Source organism: Oncorhynchus nerka, linkage group LG25, assembly GCF_034236695.1.
Source record: "Oncorhynchus nerka isolate Pitt River linkage group LG25, Oner_Uvic_2.0, whole genome shotgun sequence".
Classification (NCBI taxonomy): domain Eukaryota; kingdom Metazoa; phylum Chordata; class Actinopteri; order Salmoniformes; family Salmonidae; genus Oncorhynchus; species Oncorhynchus nerka.
This window is the reverse complement of record NC_088420.1, coordinates 31,626,403-31,650,057: the sequence shown is the minus strand read 5'-3', so window position 1 is coordinate 31,650,057 and position 23,655 is coordinate 31,626,403. Positions and strand designations below refer to the sequence as shown.

Here is a 23,655-nt window from a genome sequence, read left to right as displayed (position 1 = left end):
ACGCCCGACTAGCATCACCACCCTGGATGGTTCCGACCTAGAATATGTGGACAAATATAAGTACCTAGGTGTCTGGCTAGACTGTAAACTCTCCTTCCAGACTCATATCAAACATCTCCAATTGAAAATCAAATCTAGAGTCGGCTTTCTATTCCGCAACAAAGCCACCTTCACTCACGCATCCAAACTTACCCTAGTAAAACTGACTATCCTACCGATCCTCGACTTCGGCGATGTCATCTACAAAATAGCTTCCAATACTCTACTCTGCAAACTGGATGCAGTTTATCACAGTGCCATCCGTTTTGTTACTAAAGCACCTTATACCACCTACCACTGCGACCTGTATGCTCTCGTAGGCTGGTCCTCGCTACATATTCGTCGCCAGACCCACTGGCTCCAGGTCATCTACAAGTCCATGCTAGGTAAAGCTCCGCCTTATCTCAGTTCACTGGTCACGATGGCAACACCCACCCGTAGCACGCGCTCCAGCAGGTGTATCTCACTGATCATCCCTAAAGCCAACACCTCATTTGGCCGCATTTCCTTCCAGTTCTCTGCTGCCTGTGACTGGAACGAATTGCAAAAATCGCTGAAGTTGGAGACTTTTATCTCCCTCACCAACTTTAAACATCTGCTATCTGAGCAGCTAACCAATCGCTGCAGCTGTACATAGTCCATCGGTAAATAGCCCAGCCAATTTACCTACCTCATCCCCATACTGTTTTAATTTATTTACTTTTCTGCTCTTTTGCACACCAGCATCTCTTCCTGCACGTGACCATCTGATCATTTATCACTCCAGTGTTAATCTGCTAAATTGTAATTATTTGCCTTCCTCCTCATGCCTTTTGCACACAATGTATATAGACTCTTTTTTTCTTTTTTCTACTGTGTTATTGACTTGTTTATTGTTTACTCCATGTGTAACTCTGTGTTGTTGTCGGTTCACACTGCTATGCTTTATCTTGGCCAGGTCGCAGTTGTAAATGAGAACTTGTTCTCAACTTGCCTACCTGGTTAAATAAAGGTGGGAAAAAAATGAAAAACTGTCTTCCTCTCTCTCTAAAGGGAAAAATACTTGCCAAGTAACTATTTCTCTGGCTCAGAAGTGCTTCAAGGGCACAGATGAAGAGAGAAAAGATATTTAATGTGCAAGCTTCTTTCATATTAATTCTTTAGCACACTGTTTAATAAACACAAACACACACTCAAGCACCAAAACACATAAACATACACACACTTTAACAAAATGAACACATCACATGGACACACAGAAACACCACACACACTCACTCCTCTATATCTCCTCCAACTCCATGCCCCATGGGAGTGTTGTTGCTATGGCGGTGGAGGGTGTAGGGATCTCTGGGCGGCTGCATCCCCCTCTTCTCCCCTCCCCTCCCCTCAGCAGAGTCTGAGCGCTACCTTTGATCACAGGCAGATGAGACATGGCTGCTCCAATAACCCTCACTAACAAAAATCACTGTTTTCTGCTCCAAAAAACAGATAAGAGAAAGACATAAGGCAGTCCCATCTCATTGGCTCTTTGATTTCAATCAGTGATGGTGTCCTACTTGAGACAGTTAAGATATAATGGCTCCATAATTCTGTCTGACAAAAAAGACTACTCAGATACTCACAGAAAGTTCAGAAAAAAGGCTGTGAAAGATGCACAAGAATCCCATCTGTCATCCAGTGTGTTAGGAGTTCTTCTGAATAAAACAGATATATTTTAAGAGCGGCTGCCCCTAAAAATCTACTTCTCGCTTTGATTGTGGCCTACATGTGGCATCGATATGAGTCAGAAACACTTATTCTAGTGTCATAAATGACTCCAAAGTGTAAATAGGATAAATTTGGCCATAAAGTCAGTCTTGTCCAAAACTGAGATTTGCAAGGTGATAGAAAAATATTCTGTGTCACGGAATGAATGGTACCATAACAGTTTTCCTTGGGTTGGGTTTATTTCAATCGTGCCCAGATGCCCACAGATGGTAGCGCCGTTGGGGCTAGTTAGGGACCATCCGTAAATTACCAATGTACTTGGGACAATATTTAAAAAATTTCAACAGATCCAAATTTCAATTACTTAAAAACCTCAAACCATCTATAAATTGTAGAATGCATAGACAAATATTGAAAGCATTTATTGAGACTAACTAAAAGATGTGCAACATGAAAATATTGTCCCATTTACATTTTGTAATTTATTGACGGTCCCTAACTAGCCCCAGAGATGTCAAACCAACTTTGCCACAGTCGCACACTAGCCAGCTGAAGCTAATTTGTGAAAGAAGTACACAGTTAATCACCCTAAGTGGCTTCAAGCACAAGACCTGGTTGGACTGTTTCAAGTTATCTAGAAGGGTGACAAACTGTGTACTGTTTTGGCAGAGTGAATGTACAAACATTAAGACATCAGTAGAACATGAGAAAGTAGTTAAGCTATATACAGGGTCAGTGCCAATACCATATTTACAATGTGCAGGGATACTAGAGTGGTATGGGTAGATATGTATAGAGGTAAGGTGACTAGGCTTCAGGATATATGATAAACAGACTAGCAGCAGCGTATATGATGATTGCATGTGAGAGCACTGTCCAGAATAACAATATTTGATTGTCAGAACAGTTCAAATCATATTGGCCACATACATATATTTAGCAGATGTTATTGCTGGTGTAGCGAAATGATTGTGTTTCTAGCTCCAACAGTGCAGTAATATCTAATCATTCACAACAATGCACACGGAGTGGAGTGGCATTGACTAGAATAAGAGTAGAATATAGTATATACGTATGAAATGAATATGTAAACATTAAACCTCTTGAGTGTAGGGGGAAGTATTTTGATGTTTGGATGAAAAACATACCCAAATGAAACGGCCTATTTCTCAGGCCCAGAATCTAGAATATGCATATAATTGTCAGATTAGGATAGAAAACACTCTAAAGTTTCCAAAACTGTCAAAATATTGTCTGTGAATATAACAGAACTGGTATTGCAGGCGAAAACCTGAGTAAAATCCAACCCGGAAGTGTTGTTTTTCCTGAAAGCTCCCTGTTCCATTTAAAGGGATATCAACCAGATTCCTTTTCCTATGGCTTCCCCATGGTGTGAACAGTCTTTAAGACATAGTTTCAGGCTTTTATTTTGAAAAATGAGCGAGAAAGATCACATCGCATCATTGTATGGCTGGGTGCCAGCAGCGTTTTGCATGCGCAACAGCTTGGAGCAGACATTTTCTCTCTCTCTCCTATTGAAGAAGCTACATTCCCGGTTGAAATATTATCGATTATATTTTGTCAAAACAACCTGAGGATTGATTATAAAAAATGTTTGACATGTTTCTACGAACTTTACGGATACTATTTGGAATTTTCGTCTGCTCCGTCGTGACTGCTCGAGCCTGTGGATTTCTGAACATAACGCGCCAACCAAATGGAGGTATTTTGGATATGAAAATAATCTTTATGGAACATAAGGAACATTTATTGTGTAACTGGGAGTCTCGTGAGTGCAAACATCCGAAGATCATCAAAGGTAAGTGATTCATTTTATTGCTTTTCTGACTTTCAATCCCAATCTACTTGGCTGCTAGCTGTTTGTAATGTTTTATCTACTGAGAGAGATGTCCTTACATAAACGCTTGGTATGCTTTCGCCGAAAATCTTTTTTGAAATCTGACACGCCAGGTTGATTAACAAGAAGCGAAGCTGTGTTTTGCTATATTGCACTTGTGATTTCATGAAAATAAAATATTTTTAGTCATTTAATTTGATTTTGGCGCTCTGCATTTCAGCGGATGTTGACGAAAATGATCCCGGTAACGGGATGGGTGCATCAAGTGACCAGTGATTCCTATGTACAGAGGACAGCAGCCTCTAAGGTGTAGGGATGAGTACCGGGTGGTAGTCGGCTAGTGATGGCTATTTAACAGTCTGATGGCCTTGTGATAGGGGCTCCCGAGTAGCGCAGCAGTCTAAGGCATTGCATCTCAGTGTCACGACAGACTGTGGTTCAATTCCAAGCTGTATCACAACCAGCCATGATTTGGAGTCCCATAGGGCAGCGCACAATCAGCCCAGTTTTGTCCAAGGTATTGAAAATAAGAATTTGTCTTAACTGATTTACCTAGTTAAATAGAAAAATAAGCTGTTTTTCAGTCTCTCTGTCCCAGTTTTGATGCCTCTGTAATTGATGCCTCTGTAATGACCTCGCCTTATGGATGATAGCGGGGTGAACAGGCCGTGGCCCGGGTGGTTGATGTCCTTGATTATCTTTTATGCCTTCCTGTGACATTGAGTAATGTAGATGTCCTGGAGGGCAGGGCCCTCACCTCCTCCCTGCTAACTTGATGATTGAGTTGGAGGTGTGCGTGGCCACGCAGTCATGGGTTAACAGGGAGTACAGGAGGGGGCTGAGCACGCACCTTTGTGGGGCCCCTGTTTGAGGATCAGTGGAGTGGAGGTGTTGTTTCCTACTTTCACCACTTGGGGGTGTCCCATCAGGAAGTCCAGGACGCAGTTGCACAGGGCGTGGTTCAGACCCAGGGCCCCGAGCTTAATGAACTTGTAGATTACTATGGTGTTGAAGGCTGAGCTGTAGTCAATGAACAGCATTCTCACATAGGTATTCCTCTTGTCCAGATGGGATAGGGCAGTGTGCAGTGCGATGGCGATTGTATCGTCTGTGGATCTATTGGGGCAGTATGCAAATTGAAGTGGGTCTAAGGTGTCAGGTAAGGTGGAGGTGATATAATCTTTAACAAGCCTCTCAAAGCACTTCATGATGACAGAAGTGAGTGCTACAGGGCGAATGTCTGCAGCCCCCGGCCTCACGGTACTGGACTCGGAAGTCAAATGTTTTTTTGTTTGCAGATTATCTGGTGCTTCTGTCCACAACCCGAGGAGGGCCTACAGCAGCACCTAGATCTTCGATACAGATTCTCTCAGACTTGGACCCTGATGGAAAATCTTAGTAAGACAAAAATAATGGTGTTATTTTTTTTTTCATCTAGACACCGTTGCCCTAGAACAGACAAAAAAGTATACCTACTTCAGCCTAAACATCAACCCCACAGATAACTTCAACAAGGCTGTGAACGTTAACAAAATGGCGCTGACAGAGATGGCCGCCTCGCTTCGAGTCCTTAGGAAACTATGCAGTATTTTGTTTTTTTATGTATAATTTCTTACATTGGTACCCCATGAAATCTTAAGTCTTATTACATACAGCCGGTAAGAACTATTGGATATAAGAGCAACGCCAATTTACCAACATTACAACCAGGAATACAACTTTCCCAAAGCGGATTCTCTGTTCGGACCAGGACAATGGATCTAATCCCAGAAGCCAACCCAAAACAACGGCGCAGCAAAAGGGGCAGATGGAGCGGTCACCTGGTCAGGCTCCATAGACGTGCACATCGCCCACCGCTCCCGAGTATACTTCTCGCCAATATCCAGTCTCTTGACAACAAGGTAGATAAAATGCGAGCAAGGGTTGCCTTCCAGAGAGACATCAGAGATTGTAACATTCTCTGTTTCACAGAAACATGGCTCTCTCGGGATATGTTGTCGGAATCGGTTCAGCCACCGGGCTTCTCCATGCATCGTCCCGACAGAGATAAACAGCTCTCTGGGAAGAGGAAGGGCGGGGGTGTATGCTTCATAATTAACGACTCATGGTGTAATCATAACAACATACAGGAACTCAAGTCCTTCTGCTCACCCGACCTAGAATTCTTAACAATCAAATGCCGACATATTACCTCCCAAGACAATTCTCGTCAGTTTTCGTCACTGCCACGTACATTCCCCCTCAAGCAGACACCAAGACGTCCCTCAAGGAACTTCACTGCACTCTATGTAAACTGGAAACCACATATCCTGAGGCTGAATTTATTGTAGCTGGGGACGATAACAAAGCACATTTTAGAACAAGACTACCTAAATTCTATCAGCATATTGATTGCACTACGCCCGGGGGTAATACACTCGATCACTGCTACTCTAACTTCTGCGATGCATACAAAGCCTTCTTTACCGCCCTCCCTTCGCAAATCCGACCATGACGCCATCTTGCTCCTACCATCTTATAGACAGAAACTCAAACAGGATGTACCACTGACTAGAACCATTCAACGCTGGTCTGACCAATCGAAATCCACGCTTCAAGATTGTTTTGATCTCTGGGATATGTTCTGGTCAGCTTCAGAGAACAACGTCGATCTATATGCTGACTCGGTGAGTGAGTTTATAAAGAAGTGCATTGGAGATGTTGTACCTTCTGTGACTATTAAAACCTGCCCTAACCAGAAACCGTGGATGGATGGCGGCATTCGTGCAAAACTGAAAGAGCGGGCCCCAATGCTGACCCTCAACACTGGGGCCCCACAAGGGTATGTGCTCAGCCCCCTCCTGTACTCCCTGTTCACCCACAACTGCATGGCAATGCACGTCTCCAACTCAATCATCAAGTTTGCAGATGACAACAGTAGTGGGCTTGATTACCAACAACGACGAGACAGCTTACAGGGAGGAGGTGAGGGCCCTCGGAGTGTGGTGTCAGGAAAATAACCTTACACTCAACGTCAACAAAACAAAGGAGATAATCGTGGACTTCAGGAAACAGCAGAGGGAACACCCCCCTATCCACATCGACGGGACAGTAGTGGAGAGGGTAGTAAGTTTTAAGTTCCTCGGCGTACACATCACAGACAAACTGAAGTGGTCCACCCACACAGACAGCGTGGTGAAGAAGGCGCAGCAGCGCCTCTTCAACCTCAGGAGGCTGAAGAAATTCGGCTTGTCACCAAAAGCACTTACAAACTTTGACAGAAGCACAATCGAGATCATCCTGTCGGGCTGTATCACCGCCTGGTACAGCAACTGCTCCGCCCACAACCGTAAGGCTCTCCAGAGGGTAGTGAGGTCTGCACAACGCATCACCGGGTGCAAACTACCTGCCCTCCAGGACACCTACACCACCCGATGTCACAGGAAGGCCATAAAGATCATCAAGGACAACAACCATCCGAGCCACTGCCTGTTCACCCCGCTATCATCCAGAAGGCGAGGTCAGTACAGGTGCATCAAAGCAGGGACCGAGAGACTGAAAAACAGCTTCTCTCTCAAGGCCATCAGACTGTTAAACAGCCACCACTAACATTGAGTGGCTGCTGCCAACATACTGACCAGCTTCAGCCACTTTAATAATGGAAAAATTGATGTACAAAATGTATCACAAGCCACTTTAAACAATGCCACTTAATATCATGTTTACATACCCTACATTACTCATCTCATATGTATATACTGTACTCGATACCATCTACTGCATCTTACCTATACTGTTCTGTACCATCACGCATTCATATATTTTTATGTACATATTCTTCATCCCTTTACACTTGTGTGTATAAGGTAGTTGTTGTGAAATTGTTAGGTTAGATTACCCGTTGGTTATTACTGCATTGTCGGAACTAGAAGCACAAGCATTTCGCTACACTCGCATTAACATCTGCTAACCACGTGTATGTGACCAATAAAATTTGATTTGATTTGAGAGAGAGATTTTTCTTGACATCAGACACAAACATACACATACGAACAACACCTTACAGACTCACACAAACAATTAGTACATCTCATCTGCTCAGAACCCCATGCTCACACCCCCATCCTTAGTGTCTTCATTATTATTTGCCACATGGTCTTAAAATGTACCAATTTATTTTTCTCGGTCACCCATGCTATTTCAATATTTCATTTTTCCATTGTGTTAATGATGGAGGATTGATTTAAGTTTTCAGTGTACGTTTTTGAAGATGAGTCCATCGTCCAGTCCATTGGGTATCTCACTACACCCCCATATGCCATATCTTGACATATGCAGACAGAGTGATTAAAAGTATGTTTACATTGTAATACTTCTGACATCCAACTTTCAAGCTCCGCCCATAACTTTTGAACTTCATAGCATTCCTAGAAAGCATGGATTATTGAGTCATTGTTAGTTTTACACTTAAGACATGACTCTGCCGTTGTGCTGTACAATTTGTGAATTTTGGCTCTTGCAAAATAAATTCTATATGTTAGTTTATACTGGATTGAGCGTACATTTTTGTTAACTGTATTTTCGTTAGTTATGCTCCAACATTCCCTCCATCTTGTGCCAACATCAGTTGTTTTTAAGTCTTGGTTCCAATAGTTTATATTAGTTTCTAAGAGAGTCATTTGGATAGGTACTCTGCAAGGTTTTGCATATCATATGAACATCCTTTTCTGACTCAAATAAGATTCCCTCTGACATCGTTGCTCTGACATCCAAATGATTTCAAATCAAAATGTTGTGATATATATATCTTTCAAGTTGCATGTATTTCAAAATATCTACATTGGTCAGTCCAAAATTGCTTTTTAATTATGTCATTGAAATAAATGTATTTCCTATTACCAAGTCATTTACGCTTTCTCTGCAGACCAATGTATCAGTGAATTCTGAAAAGCAACTCAAGGATTGTTCCATCAGGTTTTGATATTGGTTCTTGTAGAAGACATTTCATTTTCTTCCATATTGTTATAGTGTTTATTGTTATTTATTTACATTTAGCCTTTATTTAACTAGGCAAGTCAGTTAAGAACAAATTCTTAATTACAATGACTGCCTACCCCAGCCAGAACCTTACCCGGACAACGCAGGGCCAATTGTGTGCCGCCCTATGGGACTCCCAATCACGGCTGGTTGTGATACAGCCTGGAATCAAACCAGGGTCTGTAGTGATGCCTCTAGCACTGAGATGTAGTGCCTTAGACCTCTGCGCCACTCGGGAGTGTTCTTAACAATGAAGTTGTTGATGTTCTTAGCTTTATCCTTTGAAAATAGGCATAAAAAGATTATTGGGACTGTCATGCACATCTTCAATACGTACCCATGGTTTAGTGCATCTAACTATATGTCTAACTATATGTCACAAGTCAAATCCTTAGGTAGCGAGTTGATAAAATTCTAAAGCTGGAAGGTTAAAACCACCCTCAGAATTAGGAAGATGTAGAACTTTGCTTTTTATTCTATAAATGTTATTTGCCCATTTAAAGTTTATTATGACCAACAATGAAGACGTTTATTCTACCTGTAAGATTTATGGGAAGATTGTTCCATTTAATTTGATATCCTTTCATATTGTTGAGTAATGGAATAAAGTTATCTTTATTTATTTGTTGTTTCTTGTCACTTATTAGTATTTAATATTTTTTGTGGTCTACTTAAAGGATTGCTGTAGATCGTGAGTTAATATTTTTTTTCCTATTGCCATTATTTCATTTTTTACATCCTGAGTATATCCTGAGTACAATTCTTCATTAGAAAATGGCCTTCTTGGTCCATGTTCTGGGATATAAGGGGAAATTGTATATTCTTATTGATCAGGATGCCTACACCTCTGCTGTTACTACAGTAGGTGGCAGCATAGGCCTCTCCAAACCAGTTCTTCCTTAAATATTATATTCCTCTTTTGTTGTTGATACAACTCTTGCAAGAAAATCACATCTGCTGATGTGCTCAAACATCTTTAATTGGTTGAGAACCATATGCTTTTTTTCCCATCATGGAGCTTGTGCACATTCCATGAGATAAGTAGGATTTTGTTGGTCTTTACTTGTATAGAAACAAATGTAACCTTATCTGTTCTGTCTATCATTGAATAACCAAATAAAACACATTGGGAGACATGCCATATGACGGCAGTGGGAATTCCATAGAATGGGAAAATCATAGTATAAATAAACTCAGCAGAAAAAGGAACGTCCCTTTTTATTTTTAATCCCAGCACCCGTCCCCGCAGGAGGCCTTTTTTGCCTTTTGCTAGGCCGTCATTGTAAATAAAAATGTGTTCTTAACTGATTTGCCTAGTTAAATAAAGGTTAAATAAAAAATGTAATAAAAGTCCCCATGAGTGACAGAACACTGAGCCAATCACGGCCCCACCTGACCTGAATGATGGGTCGCCACTGACCATTTGCAAACAAAGAATGTGTTTCGTTAGTCCGCCAGGTCAGAGGCAGTACGGATGACCAGGGATGTTCTCTTGATAAGTGCGTGAATTAGACTATTTTCCTGTCCTGCTAAGCATTCAATACTTTCGGTAATCAGAGTAAAAATTACATAATTTTCTTTAGGAATGTAGTGAAATGCCTCCCGAGTGGCGCAGTGTTCTAAGGCACTGAATCACAGTTGCTAGCTGTGCCACTAGAGATCCTGGTTCGCGTCCAAGCTCTGTCGCAGGTGACTGGGAGACCCATGAGGCAGCGCACAGTTGGCCCAGCGTCGTCCAGGTTAGGAGAGGATTTGGTCGGCAGGGATGTCCTTGTCCCATCGCGCTCTAGTGACTCTTATGGCTGTCCGGGTGCATGCACGCTGACATGGTCGCCAGGTGTACAGTGTTTCCTCTGACACATTGGTGTGGCTGGCTTCCGGGTTAAGTGGGCATTGTGTCGAGAAGCAGTGCAGCTTGGTTGGGTTGTGTTTCGGAAGACGCATGGCTCTCGACCTTCGCCTCTCCCGAGTCCGTACAGGAGTTGCAGAGATGAGACAAGACTGTAACTACCAATTGAATGCCACGAAATTGGGGAGACAAAGAAGTTAAAATAAAAATAATTAATAATAAAAGTAATGTAGTGAGTATAAAAGTTGTCAAAAATACAAATAGTAAAGTACAGATACCCCCGAAAACTATTTAAGTGGTACTTTCAAGTATTTTAAAGTATGTTGTACTTTGCAACTATTTTCACATTGTAAAAAACACTGAACATATGTGATAATATAGCACTTCTGTCATCATAATGTGCTTTGAGAGACTAGTCAAGGATCATATCACCTCCACCCTACCTGACACCCTCGACCCACTCCAATTTGCTTACCACCCCAAGAGGTCCACAGACGACGCAATCGCCTTCACACTGCACACTGTCCTATCCCATCTGGACAAGAGGAATACCTATGTAAGAATGCTAATCATTGACTACAGCTCAGCATTTAACACCATAGTACTGTCCAAACTCGTCATTAAGCTCGCGACCCTGGGTCTCGACCCCGCCCTGTGCAACTGGGTCATGGACTTTCTGACGAGCCACCCCCAGGTGATGAGGGTAGGAAACAACATCTCCATCCCACTGATCCATAACACTGGGGCCCCACAACGGTGTGTTCTCATCCCTGTCCTGTACTCCCTGTTCACCCATGACTGTGTGGCTATGCACGCCTCCAACTCAATCATCAAGTTTGCAGGCGACACCACAGTGGTAGGCTTGATTACCAACAATGATGACAGGTAGGAGGGAGGAGGTGAGGTTCCTCGGAGTGTGGTGCAGGTGTCAGGAAAATGAACTCACTCAACGTCAATAAAACAAAGGAGATGATCGTGGACTTCAGGAAACAGCAGAGGGAGCACCCCCCATCCACATCGACGGGACAGCAGTGGAGGTGGAAAGTTTTAAGTTCCTCGGCGTACACATCACAGACAAACTGAAATGGTCCACGCACACAGACATGTGTGGTGAAGAAGGCACAACAGCGCCTCGTCAACCTCAGGAGGCTGAAGAAATTTGTCTCGTCACCTAAAACCCTCACAAACGTTTACATATGCACAATTGAGATCATCCTGCGGGCTGTATCACCGCCTGGTACGGCAACTGCTCCACCCACAACCGCAAGGCTCTCCAGAGGGTGGTGCGTTCTGTACAACGCATCACCACACTGTCTGTGTGGGTGGACCATTTCAGTTTGTGATGTGTACACCGAGGAACTTACAAATGTCCACCTTCTCCACTGCTGTCCCATCGATGTGGATGGGGGGATGCTCCCTCTGCTGTTTCCTGAAGTCCACGATCATCTCCTTTCTTATGTGAAAAAATGGCGCCGGAAGAAATGGCAGCATCTTTACGGGCGCCCAACCAATTGTGCAATTATGTGTTTTTTCTCGCGTTATTTGTAACTTATTTTGTACATAATGTTTCTGCAACTGTATCTTACGGCAAAAAAAGAGCTTCTGGATATCAGGACAGCGATCACTCACCTCGGATTAGACAAAGAGTTTATCTTCAAAAACAAGACGCACAAGACATTCTCCAAACACCCAGCAGGGCCGACATCCCATTATTTGCAAGAGGAAGCGACGCAGGTACAGAGGACAAAGTGCCGGATGTCTGGTCAGGACCCGGAAAAGGCAAGTGGGAAAGCTGCCGTTACCGTCAATGCTACGCGCCAACATGCAATCATTGGACAATAAACTTAGACGAGGTACGATCACAAATATCCTGCCAACGAGACATCAAAAACTGTAATATCCTATGTTTCACGGAATCGTGGCTGAATGACAATATGGATATTCAGCTAGCAGGATACACGCTGCACCGGCAAGATAGAACAGCACACTCCGGTAAGACGAGGGGGGGCGGTCTGTGCATATTTGTAAACAACAGCTGGTGCTCGAAATCTAAGGAAGTCTCTAGATTTTGCTCGCCTGAAGTAGAGTATATTGTGATAAATTGCAAGCCACACTACTTGCCTAGAGAGTTTTCAGCTATACTTTTCGTGGCTGTTTATTTACCACCACAGACAGATGCTGGCACTAAGACCGCATTCAGTCAGCTGTATAAGGAAATAAGCAAACAGGAAACCACTCACCCAGAGGCGGCGTTCCTAGTGGCCGGAGACTTTAATGCAGGGAAACATATCAGTTCTACCAAATTTCCATCAACATGTTAAATGTGCAACCAGAGGGAAAAAATTATAAATCACCTGTACTCCACACACAGAGACACGTACAAAGCTCTCCCTTGCCCTCCATTTGGTAAATATGACCACAACTCTATCCTCCTGATTCTTGCTTACAAGCAAAAATTAAAGCAGGAAGCACCAGTGACTTGGTCTATAAAAAAGTGGTCAGATGAAGCGGATGCTAAACTACAGGACTGTTTTGCTCTCACAGACTGGAATATCTTCCGGGATTCTTCCGATGGCATTGAGGAGTACACGACATTAGTCACTGGCTTTATCAATAAGTGCATTGAGGACGTCGTCCCCACAGTGACTGTGGTATACCCCAACCAGAAGTCATGGATTACAGGCAACATTCGCACTGAGCTAAAGGATAGAGCTGCCACTTTCGAGGTGTGGGGCTCTAACCCAGAAGCTTACAAGACATCCTGCTATGCCCTGCGACGAACCATCAACCAGGCAAAGCGTCAATACAGGGCTAAGATTGAATCATGCTACACCGGCTCTGACGATCATCTTATGTGGCAGGGCTTGCAAACTATTACAGACTACAAAGGGAAGCACAGCCGCGAGCTGCCCAGTGACACGAGCCTACCAGACAAGCTAAATCACTTCTATGCTCATTTCGAGGCAAGCAACACTGAGGCATGCATGAGAGCATCAGCTGTTCCGGACGACTGTGTGATCACGCTCTCTGTAACCAACGTGAGTAAGACCTTTAAACAGGTCAACATACACAAGGCTGCAGGGCCAGACGGATTACCAGGCCATGTGCTCTAGACATGTGCTGACCAACTGGCAGGTGTCTTCACTGACATTTTCAACATCTCCCTGATTGAGTCTGTAATACCAACATGTTTCAAGCAGACCACCCTAGTCCCTGTGCCCAAGAACACAAAGGCAACCTGCCAAAATAACTACAGACCTGTAGCACTCACGTCCGTAGCAATGAAGTGCTTTGAAAGGTTGGTAATGGCTCACATCAACACCATTATCCCAGAACCCCTAGACCCACTCCAATGTGCATATCGCCCAAACAGATCCACAGATGATGCAATCACTATTGCACTCCACACTGCCCTTTCCCACCTGGACAAAAGGAACACCTATGTGAGAATGCTATTCATTGACTACAGCTCAGCGCCCTAAATTGTCAAAGACCCCAGCCACACCAGTCATAGACTGTTCTCTCTACTACCGCATGGCAAGTGGTGCCGGAGTGCCAAATCTAGGACAAAAAGGCTTTCCAACAGTTTTTACCCCCAAGCAATAAGACTCCTGAACAGGTCATCAAAGGGCTACCCGGACTATTTGCATTGTGTGCCTCCCCCAACCCCTCTTTTATGCTGTTGCTACACTCTGTTTATCATATATGCATAGTCACTTTAACTATACATTAATGTACATACTACCTCAATTGGGCCAGCCAACCAGTGCTCCCGCACATTGGCTAACCGGGCTTTCTGCATTGTGTCCCACCCACCACCTGCCAACCCCTCTTTTACGCTACTGCTACTCTCTGTTCATCATATGTGCATAGTCACTTTAACCATATCTACATACACATACTACCTCAATCAGCCCGACTAACCGGTGTCTGTATGTAGCCTCGCTACTTCTTTAGCCTCTCTGCTGTATATAGCCTGTCTTTTTACTGTTGTTATATTTCTTTACCTACCTATTGTTCACCTAATACCTTTTTTGCACTATTGGTTAGACCCTGTAAGCAAGTATTTCACTGTAAGGTCTACACCTGTTGTATTCAGCACACGTGACAAATAAACTTTGATTTGATTTGAAACTACCTGCCCTCCAGGACAGCTACAGCACCCGATGTCACAGGAAGGCCAAAAAGATCATCAAGGAAAACAACCACCCGAGCCACTGCCTATTCACCCTGCTATCATCCAGAGGTCAGTCCAAGTGTATCAAAGGTGGGACCGAGAGACTGAAAAACAGCTTCTATCTCAAGGCCATCAGACTGTTAAACAGCCATCACTAACATAGAGTGGCTGCTGCCAACATACAGACTCAAATCTCTGGCCACTTTAATAAAATTAATAAATGGATTTAATAAATGTATTTAATAAATGTATCACTAGTCAATTTGAATAACGCCACTTTAAAAATGTCTACATATCTTACATTACTCATCTCATATGTATATATTGTATTCTATACCATCCACTGCATCTTGCCTATGCCGCAAGGCCATCGCTCATCCATACATTTATATGTACATATTCTTATTCATCCCTTTACATTTGTGTGTGTAACAAGCATTTCGCTACACTCACATTAACATCTGCTAACCATGTGTATGTGACCAATCAAATTTGATTTGAACATTTGAAACATCTTTATCCTTTTGTAACCTTTATGAGGTGCAATGTTTACTGTACATGTTTTTTGTAATGCTTTTTCTTTCTTCTCACTTTTGTTTATTGTTTATTTCACTTGCATTGGCAATGTAAAATAGATTTCCCAAGCCAATAATGCCCCTTTGAATGGAAGTGAATTGAGAGAGAGTGAGTGATTGATAGAGAGAGAAATGCCCCACTCAGGTAGGATAATCTTTCAGAACTGGCACTGTAGTATGGGGATGATTATTCCCAGTGATTTCCCTGGCTGTTTCTTCTTCTCACACCACTCCCTGACAAAAGTCAAATGGAAGACCAGGCTGTGAATTCATAGTTTCATCCCTATGGTGAAAACATGGCTTAAAATAAAGACTTTCAAGCTATCTATGTTTATCTGGCGATCTTGTGTGTTGTTGAAGGGGTGGTATACAACCAAGACAGAATTAGTGGTATAATTAGATTTAATCTATTATATTATCAATTTCAACCCCGTGTAACTGCTTTATACTTTAACCTAAGATCTACTGACAGCCCATTATTTATCTTAAATACATTTCATCAATCAAATGCATTTCATTGTTTAATAACATCATGCTGAGATATAACCAGGAATCCCACCATTGACTAACATAAAAAAATATGATTTTTTTTAAAAAACTGCTTAAAACATTCAGGACTCTGTCGCACGCGCAGCCCTTGGGAAGCAACCTTACGAAACAAGAAAACCCCAATATTTTTAAGTCTCTCTGAAAGATCATGCTAATTTTGTGTATTCGGTCCGTTCTTTAAAATCAAAAAATGATTTGCTACATTTTATATTTTTACTTGATTGTAGCAAAAGTCCAACTGCAGAGGATACAAATGTCCTTCTCCAAATATACACTAAGTATACCAAACATTTGGAACACTTTCCTAATATTGAGTTTCCCCCCCACTTTTGCCCTCAGAACAGTCTCAATTTGTTGGGACATGGATTCGACAAGGTGTTGAAAGCGTTCTACAGGGATGCTGACCTATGTTAACTCCAATGCTTCACACAGTTGTGTCAAGTTGGCTGGATGTCCTTTGGGTGGTGGACCATTCTTGGTACACACAGGAAACTGTTGAGCGTGAAAAACCCATCAGCGTTGCAATTCTTGACCCAATCTAGTACGCCTGGCACCAACTTCCATACCGTGTTCAAAGGCACTTAAATCTTGTGTCTTGCCCATTCACCAAACATTGCATTCCACAGTAAGAACCTCATACTAATGGTCAAGCATGGTGGTGGTAGTCCTCACGACGCCAGGACAGCGGAGTCAATCACCACCTTCCGGAGACACCTGAAACCCCACCTCTTTCAGGAATACCTAGGATAGGATAAAGTAATCCTTCTTACCCCCCCCCCCCTTAAAAGATTTAGATGCACTATTGTAAAGTGGCTGTTCCACTGGATGTCTTAAGGTGAACGCACCAATTTGTAAGTCGCTCTGGATAAGAGCGTCTGCTAAATGACTTAAATGTAATGTAAATGTAGTGTGATGGTTTGGGGATCCTTTGCTGCCTCAGCACTTGGCGACTTGCCTTAACAGAAGGAACCATGAATTCTGCACTGTATCAAATAATTCAAAAGGAGAATGTCAGGCCATCCGTCTGTGAGCTGAAGCTGAAGCACAGCTGGGTCATGCAGCAAGACAATGATCCAAAACACACAATGAGATCTACATGAAAATGGCTAAAAAGCAACAAATTTGAATTTTGGAATGGCATAGTCTAAGTCCAGACCTAATCCTAATTGAGATGTTGTGGCAGGACTTGAAATGATCAAATCATGCTTGAAAACCCACAAATGTCGCTGAGTTAAAGCATTTCTGCATGGAAGAGTTGGCCAAGATTCCTCCACAGCGACGTGAGAGACTGATCAACAACTACAGGAATCGATTACCGTAGTTGGGGTCATTGCAACTAAATGTGGCACAAACAGTTATTGAGTGTAAGAGGGCAATTACTTTTTCACATGGGTCATTGGGTGTTGCATAACTTTGTTTATGAAATACATTTTTAAAAGTATGTAATAGTTGTGTTGTTTGTTCACTCAGGTTCCCTTTATCTAATATTAGGTTTTGGTTGAAGATCTGATAACATTCACTATCAAAAATAAGGGGGCAAATACTTTTTCACAGCATTGTAAGTTGCTCTTATACCTATGCATAATAACAGTTCCTATTCTACTTTTGTAAATACAAATCCACTCTCAACTCCATTGTTTTGCAATTCAAATGCAATCACTAAAGTACTGTAACAGCATGTTAATACAGTGTTATTACTAGTGTAATTACATCGTTACTTACTACACAGTAAAGGGTTACCTATAATAATTTTGGAAACACTGAGGGAAACAAGAACATGAATGGATGGATACACAGAAAGAAACCACCCCTGAAGCAAAGGCTGCAGGCATATAGCTTTGATCAGCATGGCTACAGAGATGGTTACAGACAGTTACACATCCTCAGTGAGTACACTGTCAGCATTCCCTGTTTCCTGTATCCCATATTATTGAAACTGACACAATGGGATCAAAATACATGAAAATGAAGGGGCCAGAGAGATTCTCTCTGAATAAGAGTAATGAGTTGAGCCAACAAGGAGTTAGCCAGCCATCCGTTAGCTTTACATTATTTAACTTAAAGCTTATTAAGAGAATTCCCAATCGAGCTTGAATTAAAGATGAATGTTGAAAAACAGTTTACTTAGCGACTGTTATGTAAAGCAATAAAAAAGTGAGTGAGAGAACAATCTATTATGCATTTATTGAACTTCACCCCAATGCGCTAGCATGTCTAGTGCTCTATGACAGACAGGTCGGGCTGGATCGAGTCCTTCATGCACATAGAGTGGAAATGAATTGACTTCCTGGAAGTAGTTAAGCACATGTTGACAGAATGGAAGTTCTGACACACAGAAAAGTGCTGGGTGAGATAGTGACAGAAAACTCTGACACTATGGTAAGTCTCTCTTTCTCATAAATTAGCTTCCTGTGCACATTGATCCCTCTCCCCATCATCCCCTCTGATGGTGAGTAAGTGAGAGGCTCATTGTAGTGGACACACGCGCACTGACCCACTCTGGGAGTTAATTTGTTTTTATTGACTAGATAGAACACCTGCGTTTCCAGCTGTAACTTATCATGGTTAGCACAGGCTTCCAGGGAGCTGAGGCTCCATGCTTACAGCCACTCATCAACAGATGGGAACAGGGAGACTTTACATCACTGTCCAACCCTAGTGTCCCCAAAAAACACTCTCGCTGACCTTTGCTGAGCCTTATGGTACACTAGGTTAGATCAGGTGAGTGAGTAGTGAGTACTCAGTAGTTGGTGCATTTCCATACAGGATTTACCTGTGTTTTACCCAAAAGGCTCAGACTTTTCTGTTTACATCTACGCGGGCCGGTATTCGTGTCTCACTGGGCCATGGCTCCGGCAGACCTGCTCTCACTTGGGGCCAATGCCAGGCCTCTGGTACTTTTAGATTTCATTTACATAACAATGACTAACTGGGAACTTTAAGACCTTCTCACAAAGCAACTGTTTATGCAGAGGTTATGAATTCTGCGCTCCACAGTCCTCACTGTCAGTCCTAGCTATGGAAACACAATATCCCTAGTTTTACATAAAGGTGTATACACTAATGTTACACTGGTGTTACAGTCGCAAAGGAGCTGGGTGTGATCTACTGAAGTTGACAGCTATATTCATATTTTTCTCTCCTTCACATCTTTGAAGCAAGAGAGCAAATCAGGGTTTTGATTTAATTTTTTCTTTGATTCTCTTTTCATTTCACTCAAAGAGAACTGAGAATTTCCAATCAATATGCCTCACTCTGAGTTTCTACTATAAGCCCCACAGCAGGCAAACACGTCACACCAAAGGGACACAACGACCCTCTCACTGCAGGGCAGTGTTACCTCCGCTCTTACTCATTTCACCCCTACAACAGACAAGATGAATGAGAACACTCATAGTAGCAGTGCGTGGGTAAAATCACTGCTGAAGCCAGAAAAAAAGCCACATTACAACTTATATGTTGTGATAATTGCGTTGTTTGCTCTATAACCTGTTAGCTCATATGCCTCGCGACCGTGATATATAGGCCCAAAGGTCGAGACAATAAGACACAGAATAAATTCAACCACACCTTTGTTTCATCACAAAACCAGAGAGCAACTTCTGTCCAGTGAAGTCGACAAAGCATATTTCAAACAGTTACATGACCTACAGCATGGTCAAGCAAGTTAATGTTTCCGAATTTTCGGACCACTAAACTACTATTGATTTAGAACCACGGAGAGTTACCGCAAGTCGCAAAGAAAACTGCCTCCACTACTCCAGCACCATTTCAACATGATCAAATCACCTCTGCTTAGTCTAATACAGTGACAACTAAAAGACACCAAAAACAATTTAGTCCAATGTAAGCTAAATATTACGTGCCAGTCCATGGTTCTGATTTCTCTGTGTGTGTGTGCACGTTCGTGCAAGTAGGAAAAACATGTTGACTCACCCTACAGGACTTCTAGAGGAACGCCAATGCCATCCTTCTCTCCTTCATGTTGATTAAACGGTCTGTCACTCTGTCATTCAGTACATGCTTTTATTTTTTGTTGTCCTAGGCTACCTGGTTAAAATGCTTGCTCGTTCGCCTAACTTCCTTTCATGGGCAACGTTAGTTAACATTAGTCTTCTACGGCTAGCTACATATTGAACTTCCACCCTCTCCGGCCAGGGGCACAATGTATGAATTAATGGTTGGATCAGAATCACTGTTATAATCATTGGCCAGTACGGAGAATTAAGTAAAACCACACGGCCAAATCCCTATCTCCATCCATGGATAATTTAATAAAGCGCCACTGGAGGACAACAACACAATTCAAGTTGTTTCTGTCAATGACGTATATTCTCAATGCGATTTTATGAGTGACGCCAAATCCAAACGGACTTCCCTTCATACTTTTTTTGGGGTGTGCCAGGACTATTCGCAGTTGACATCACTCAGTTTAGCGCAACGCTAATTGGCTATAATTTTTTATAAAAAAAAAAAATTATCAAGGGAGGCCAAATGCTCACCCGCGGCAACAATGTCATACTCTTTTGGACCAGACAGCATCTGATAGATGGCCTACATATACAGAGGGGCACTGTTTCGCCTGCTCGGACGCTTTCTCCGGTGAGATACATTCAGCCTCTTGCGAATTGAAGGACAATTATGAAACACAGAGAGGAGAAAGATAAAATAATGAATGTGTTTTTCTTTTTTTCTTAGTCAATATTTTTGGGGAAGCCTGGCTTCATGAATACACGTCACTGAACATTCATGTTCTGATCGAACGACCACTGTTTACCACTGCCAGTTCTTTCTTACAGTAATTCTTATGACTTAGTTACAGTTCATGAAGTGCAAGTTAGTGTACATGCATAGTAAAGATGATATTAATAGGCTTGCTTTGCTGGGAATGATTATCACTATGACTCACGATCTGTTGCAAATATTTAACATATTCCATACATCACTGAGAGCAATTTGTCATATTCCTGGAATTCCCGTGGGAGCTATGTCTCAAGGTGCCATTGCAGGGTACAGTCACCGGGAACAACGTGTCTTGCATTGATCCTAGACCAGCGATAGAAAAAGTACCCAATTTTCATACTTGAGTAAAGGTAGACACCTTAATATAAAATGACTCAAGCAAAAGTCATCCAGTAAAATACTACTTGAGTAAAAGTCTACAAGTATTTGGTTTTAAATATACTTAAGTATCAAAAGTAAATGTAATTGCTACAATATACTTAAGTATCAACATGTAAAAGTATGAATCATTTCAAATTCCTTATATAAAGCAAACCAGGCGGCAGCATTTAATTTTTTATTTAATTTACGGATAGCCAGGGGCATGCTCCAACACTCAGACATAATTTACAAACGAAGCATGTGTGTTTAGTGAGTTCACCAGATCAGAGGCAGTAGGGATGACCAGGGATTTCTCTTGATAAGTGCATGAATTGGACCATATTCCTGTCCTGCTAAGCATTCAAAATGTAACAAGTACTTCTGGGTGTCAGGGAAAACGTATGGAGTAAAACGTTTTTTAAAAATCATTAGGAATGTAGTGAAGTAAAAGTAGTCAGAAATATAAATATTAAAGTACAGATACCCCAAAAACTTTCAAGTATTTTTACACCACTGTCCCAGACCCCCCCCCATCCCAAGTGGGCAACCAAAGAATCTGCTGTCTACACAGAACAAAGCACCATGGACATAAGCTGCACTGACCTTGGGGTGATGGGGGCCAATGAAGTTAGCCCTTTAGGAACACAACCACACACAACTCAGCAGTGCTAGAGGATACAAGTTCCTGTAACTCAGAACAGAAGTATGTCGGTCTATCCAGAAATATTCATTCTCAGCCTGGACTAGGGGTGAAGAGTCGAGGTGTGTCACGCTCAGCTACCGTTTCATTTCACAGTGTTTGTTTAGGGACTCCACACCATGCTAAGTTCCTGCTGGAGAGAGGATGTGGGGAGTGGGTGAGGGTAATTATTTAATTATTGGGGCAGGGCTGATGTGAAGATGTGTGTGGAGAGCTCAGAGGGACGTTGTCTGATGAATCATATGGTGGAGAAATTCAGGTGGAGACATTAAATTCCTCCCCATGCCTCCCTGTATGCTCCTTAAAGACTGTAAACTCTACAGCAACCAAACCAGAAGCTTAATTTGCAAACAAAGGATTCAGGAGAGGTGCTTTATACTGCCTCACTTAATTGTGAAATTGTGGGATAAAGTGGATGCAATTCTCCTGGAGAGCCTGAACCTGATTTAATGAGGAATTAATGTCTGCTCCATATGCCTGTGTACTGCAGTAAACTACCTTTAGAACACTTTCAAACCACGGAGGCATAACTTCTGGAGGGAGGGAGGGGGGGTAGAGAGAGAGAAGTGAGGAGAAAAAGAGAGTGAGAAATAAGCATATTGGTATGGGATGCTGCTTCCAAAGGTTGTGGTGTATGTGCATAAATTAAATTGCATTTTTCTTTTTACACATAATTTTGATGCGAAAATAACAGTTAAGAGTTGAGGGATTGCTCTGATCCGCACTGACAGAAAGGAGTATCTAATGCTTGTGCGCATCCGGAGGCTCACATGTTTAGATGAGATACTGGGCTACTCTCTGTAGAGTCTACCAGGTTAAAGCAGATGAGATTCATTCATGATTTATTTCCATCGGCATGTTTTCCCTATTATATTCCCCAATGAATAGTAGGCTATTACATCAGCACCCCCCTTAGAAGAGGGAATCAAGGTGGCTGTTTCAATTGTCCTGATAAAGCATACAACTATTACAGAATACAGATAAGCCAATATAATGCATAGGCTATTATGAGAACTAGACAAAGCACTTTGTTCATCTAGAATGTTGCATTCATTCTCACACCACACACATTGACGCTTCGACTGCGCGTGACGATCTAGTGTAGTAGGCTAGGCTACCCGGTACCCAATAACAAAGTGCATGTGAATTCAAATGTATTAGAATAGATGACCATAGAGTACACTATAGGGTAACTAGCCTCCCGGGGTAACTGCCCCATCCCCCATAGTTTGTTTGCCTTAGCATGACTATCATCCTCATACCACATTCTGACTAAACGTTGCATTTTTAGTGTCAGCAACTGGACATTGTTCTTAGGGGGCTAGTTACCCTAATATGGACAAATGAGAGTAAAAAACAAAACAATTATTTACATGAAATTAAAGTCAGTTGCCACATGTCTTTACAATCATTTAATTTATTTTAATCCGTAATTATTTTCCCCACGTCAGAAAATTCATTTTCCATTCAAACATTTAATATATTCTATATCTATTATTTCGTCCCTCCGCACAGAGCAAATTTGGAATTGGAACCTTTTCCGGTGTCCACTTTCGCGCGACTCGTTCCCCCATAATTACAAGACGCGTTTGATAAACGCCACTTGTGAACCCCCAACATAGTACTAACAAATTAAACACTTATTTATATGGAAAATGTACATTTCTAAAAGTAAACACTTACTCAGATGGAGAGCAACAGGCAAGAAAAGACACGCGTAATTCAAGAGCGATACCATTCTGCTCAGGCAGCTCAACTCAGGAAAAAAAGACCACGTCCAAATGTTACAATCCGTTTGCTGAGCAAAGCTACTTTCCTACCTGCCTCAGCACGGTAACACTACATAGGTGATACAGTATCTCGCATCTTGCGCAAGAGAAGAGCGCCTACTCACTCCTATGTGCATCTAGTGCGCGTGAGGTAGGGCGCATTTGTGTGACCAGGGCACTCAATCTCATCTCTATGTATCAGTAGATGGATATCGGTATATACCGCAGAAGTGTAATTTTACTCTCAAAACTCCAATAAACCCATGCTTGTCCTCATGAAAACAAACATTCGTATGTCAAAAACTTGCCATCTTTGTTTTTCGTGCGAGTT

The 23,655-nt window shown here is 42.2% G+C and overlaps 1 protein-coding gene across 1 annotated transcript in view; it reads right to left on the bottom strand.

Annotated features, from left to right (window-relative positions):
- Positions 1-23,471, bottom strand: part of nrn1la (neuritin 1-like a) — a 53,709-nt gene extending 30,238 nt beyond the window's left edge. The window contains exon 1 of the mRNA XM_029633469.2: positions 23,239-23,471. Within this exon, the coding sequence (XP_029489329.2) occupies positions 23,239-23,293 (55 nt within the window). The 5' untranslated portion in view covers positions 23,294-23,471. The remainder of the gene's footprint in view (positions 1-23,238) is intronic.
- Between the last annotated feature and the right edge of the window lie 184 nt (positions 23,472-23,655).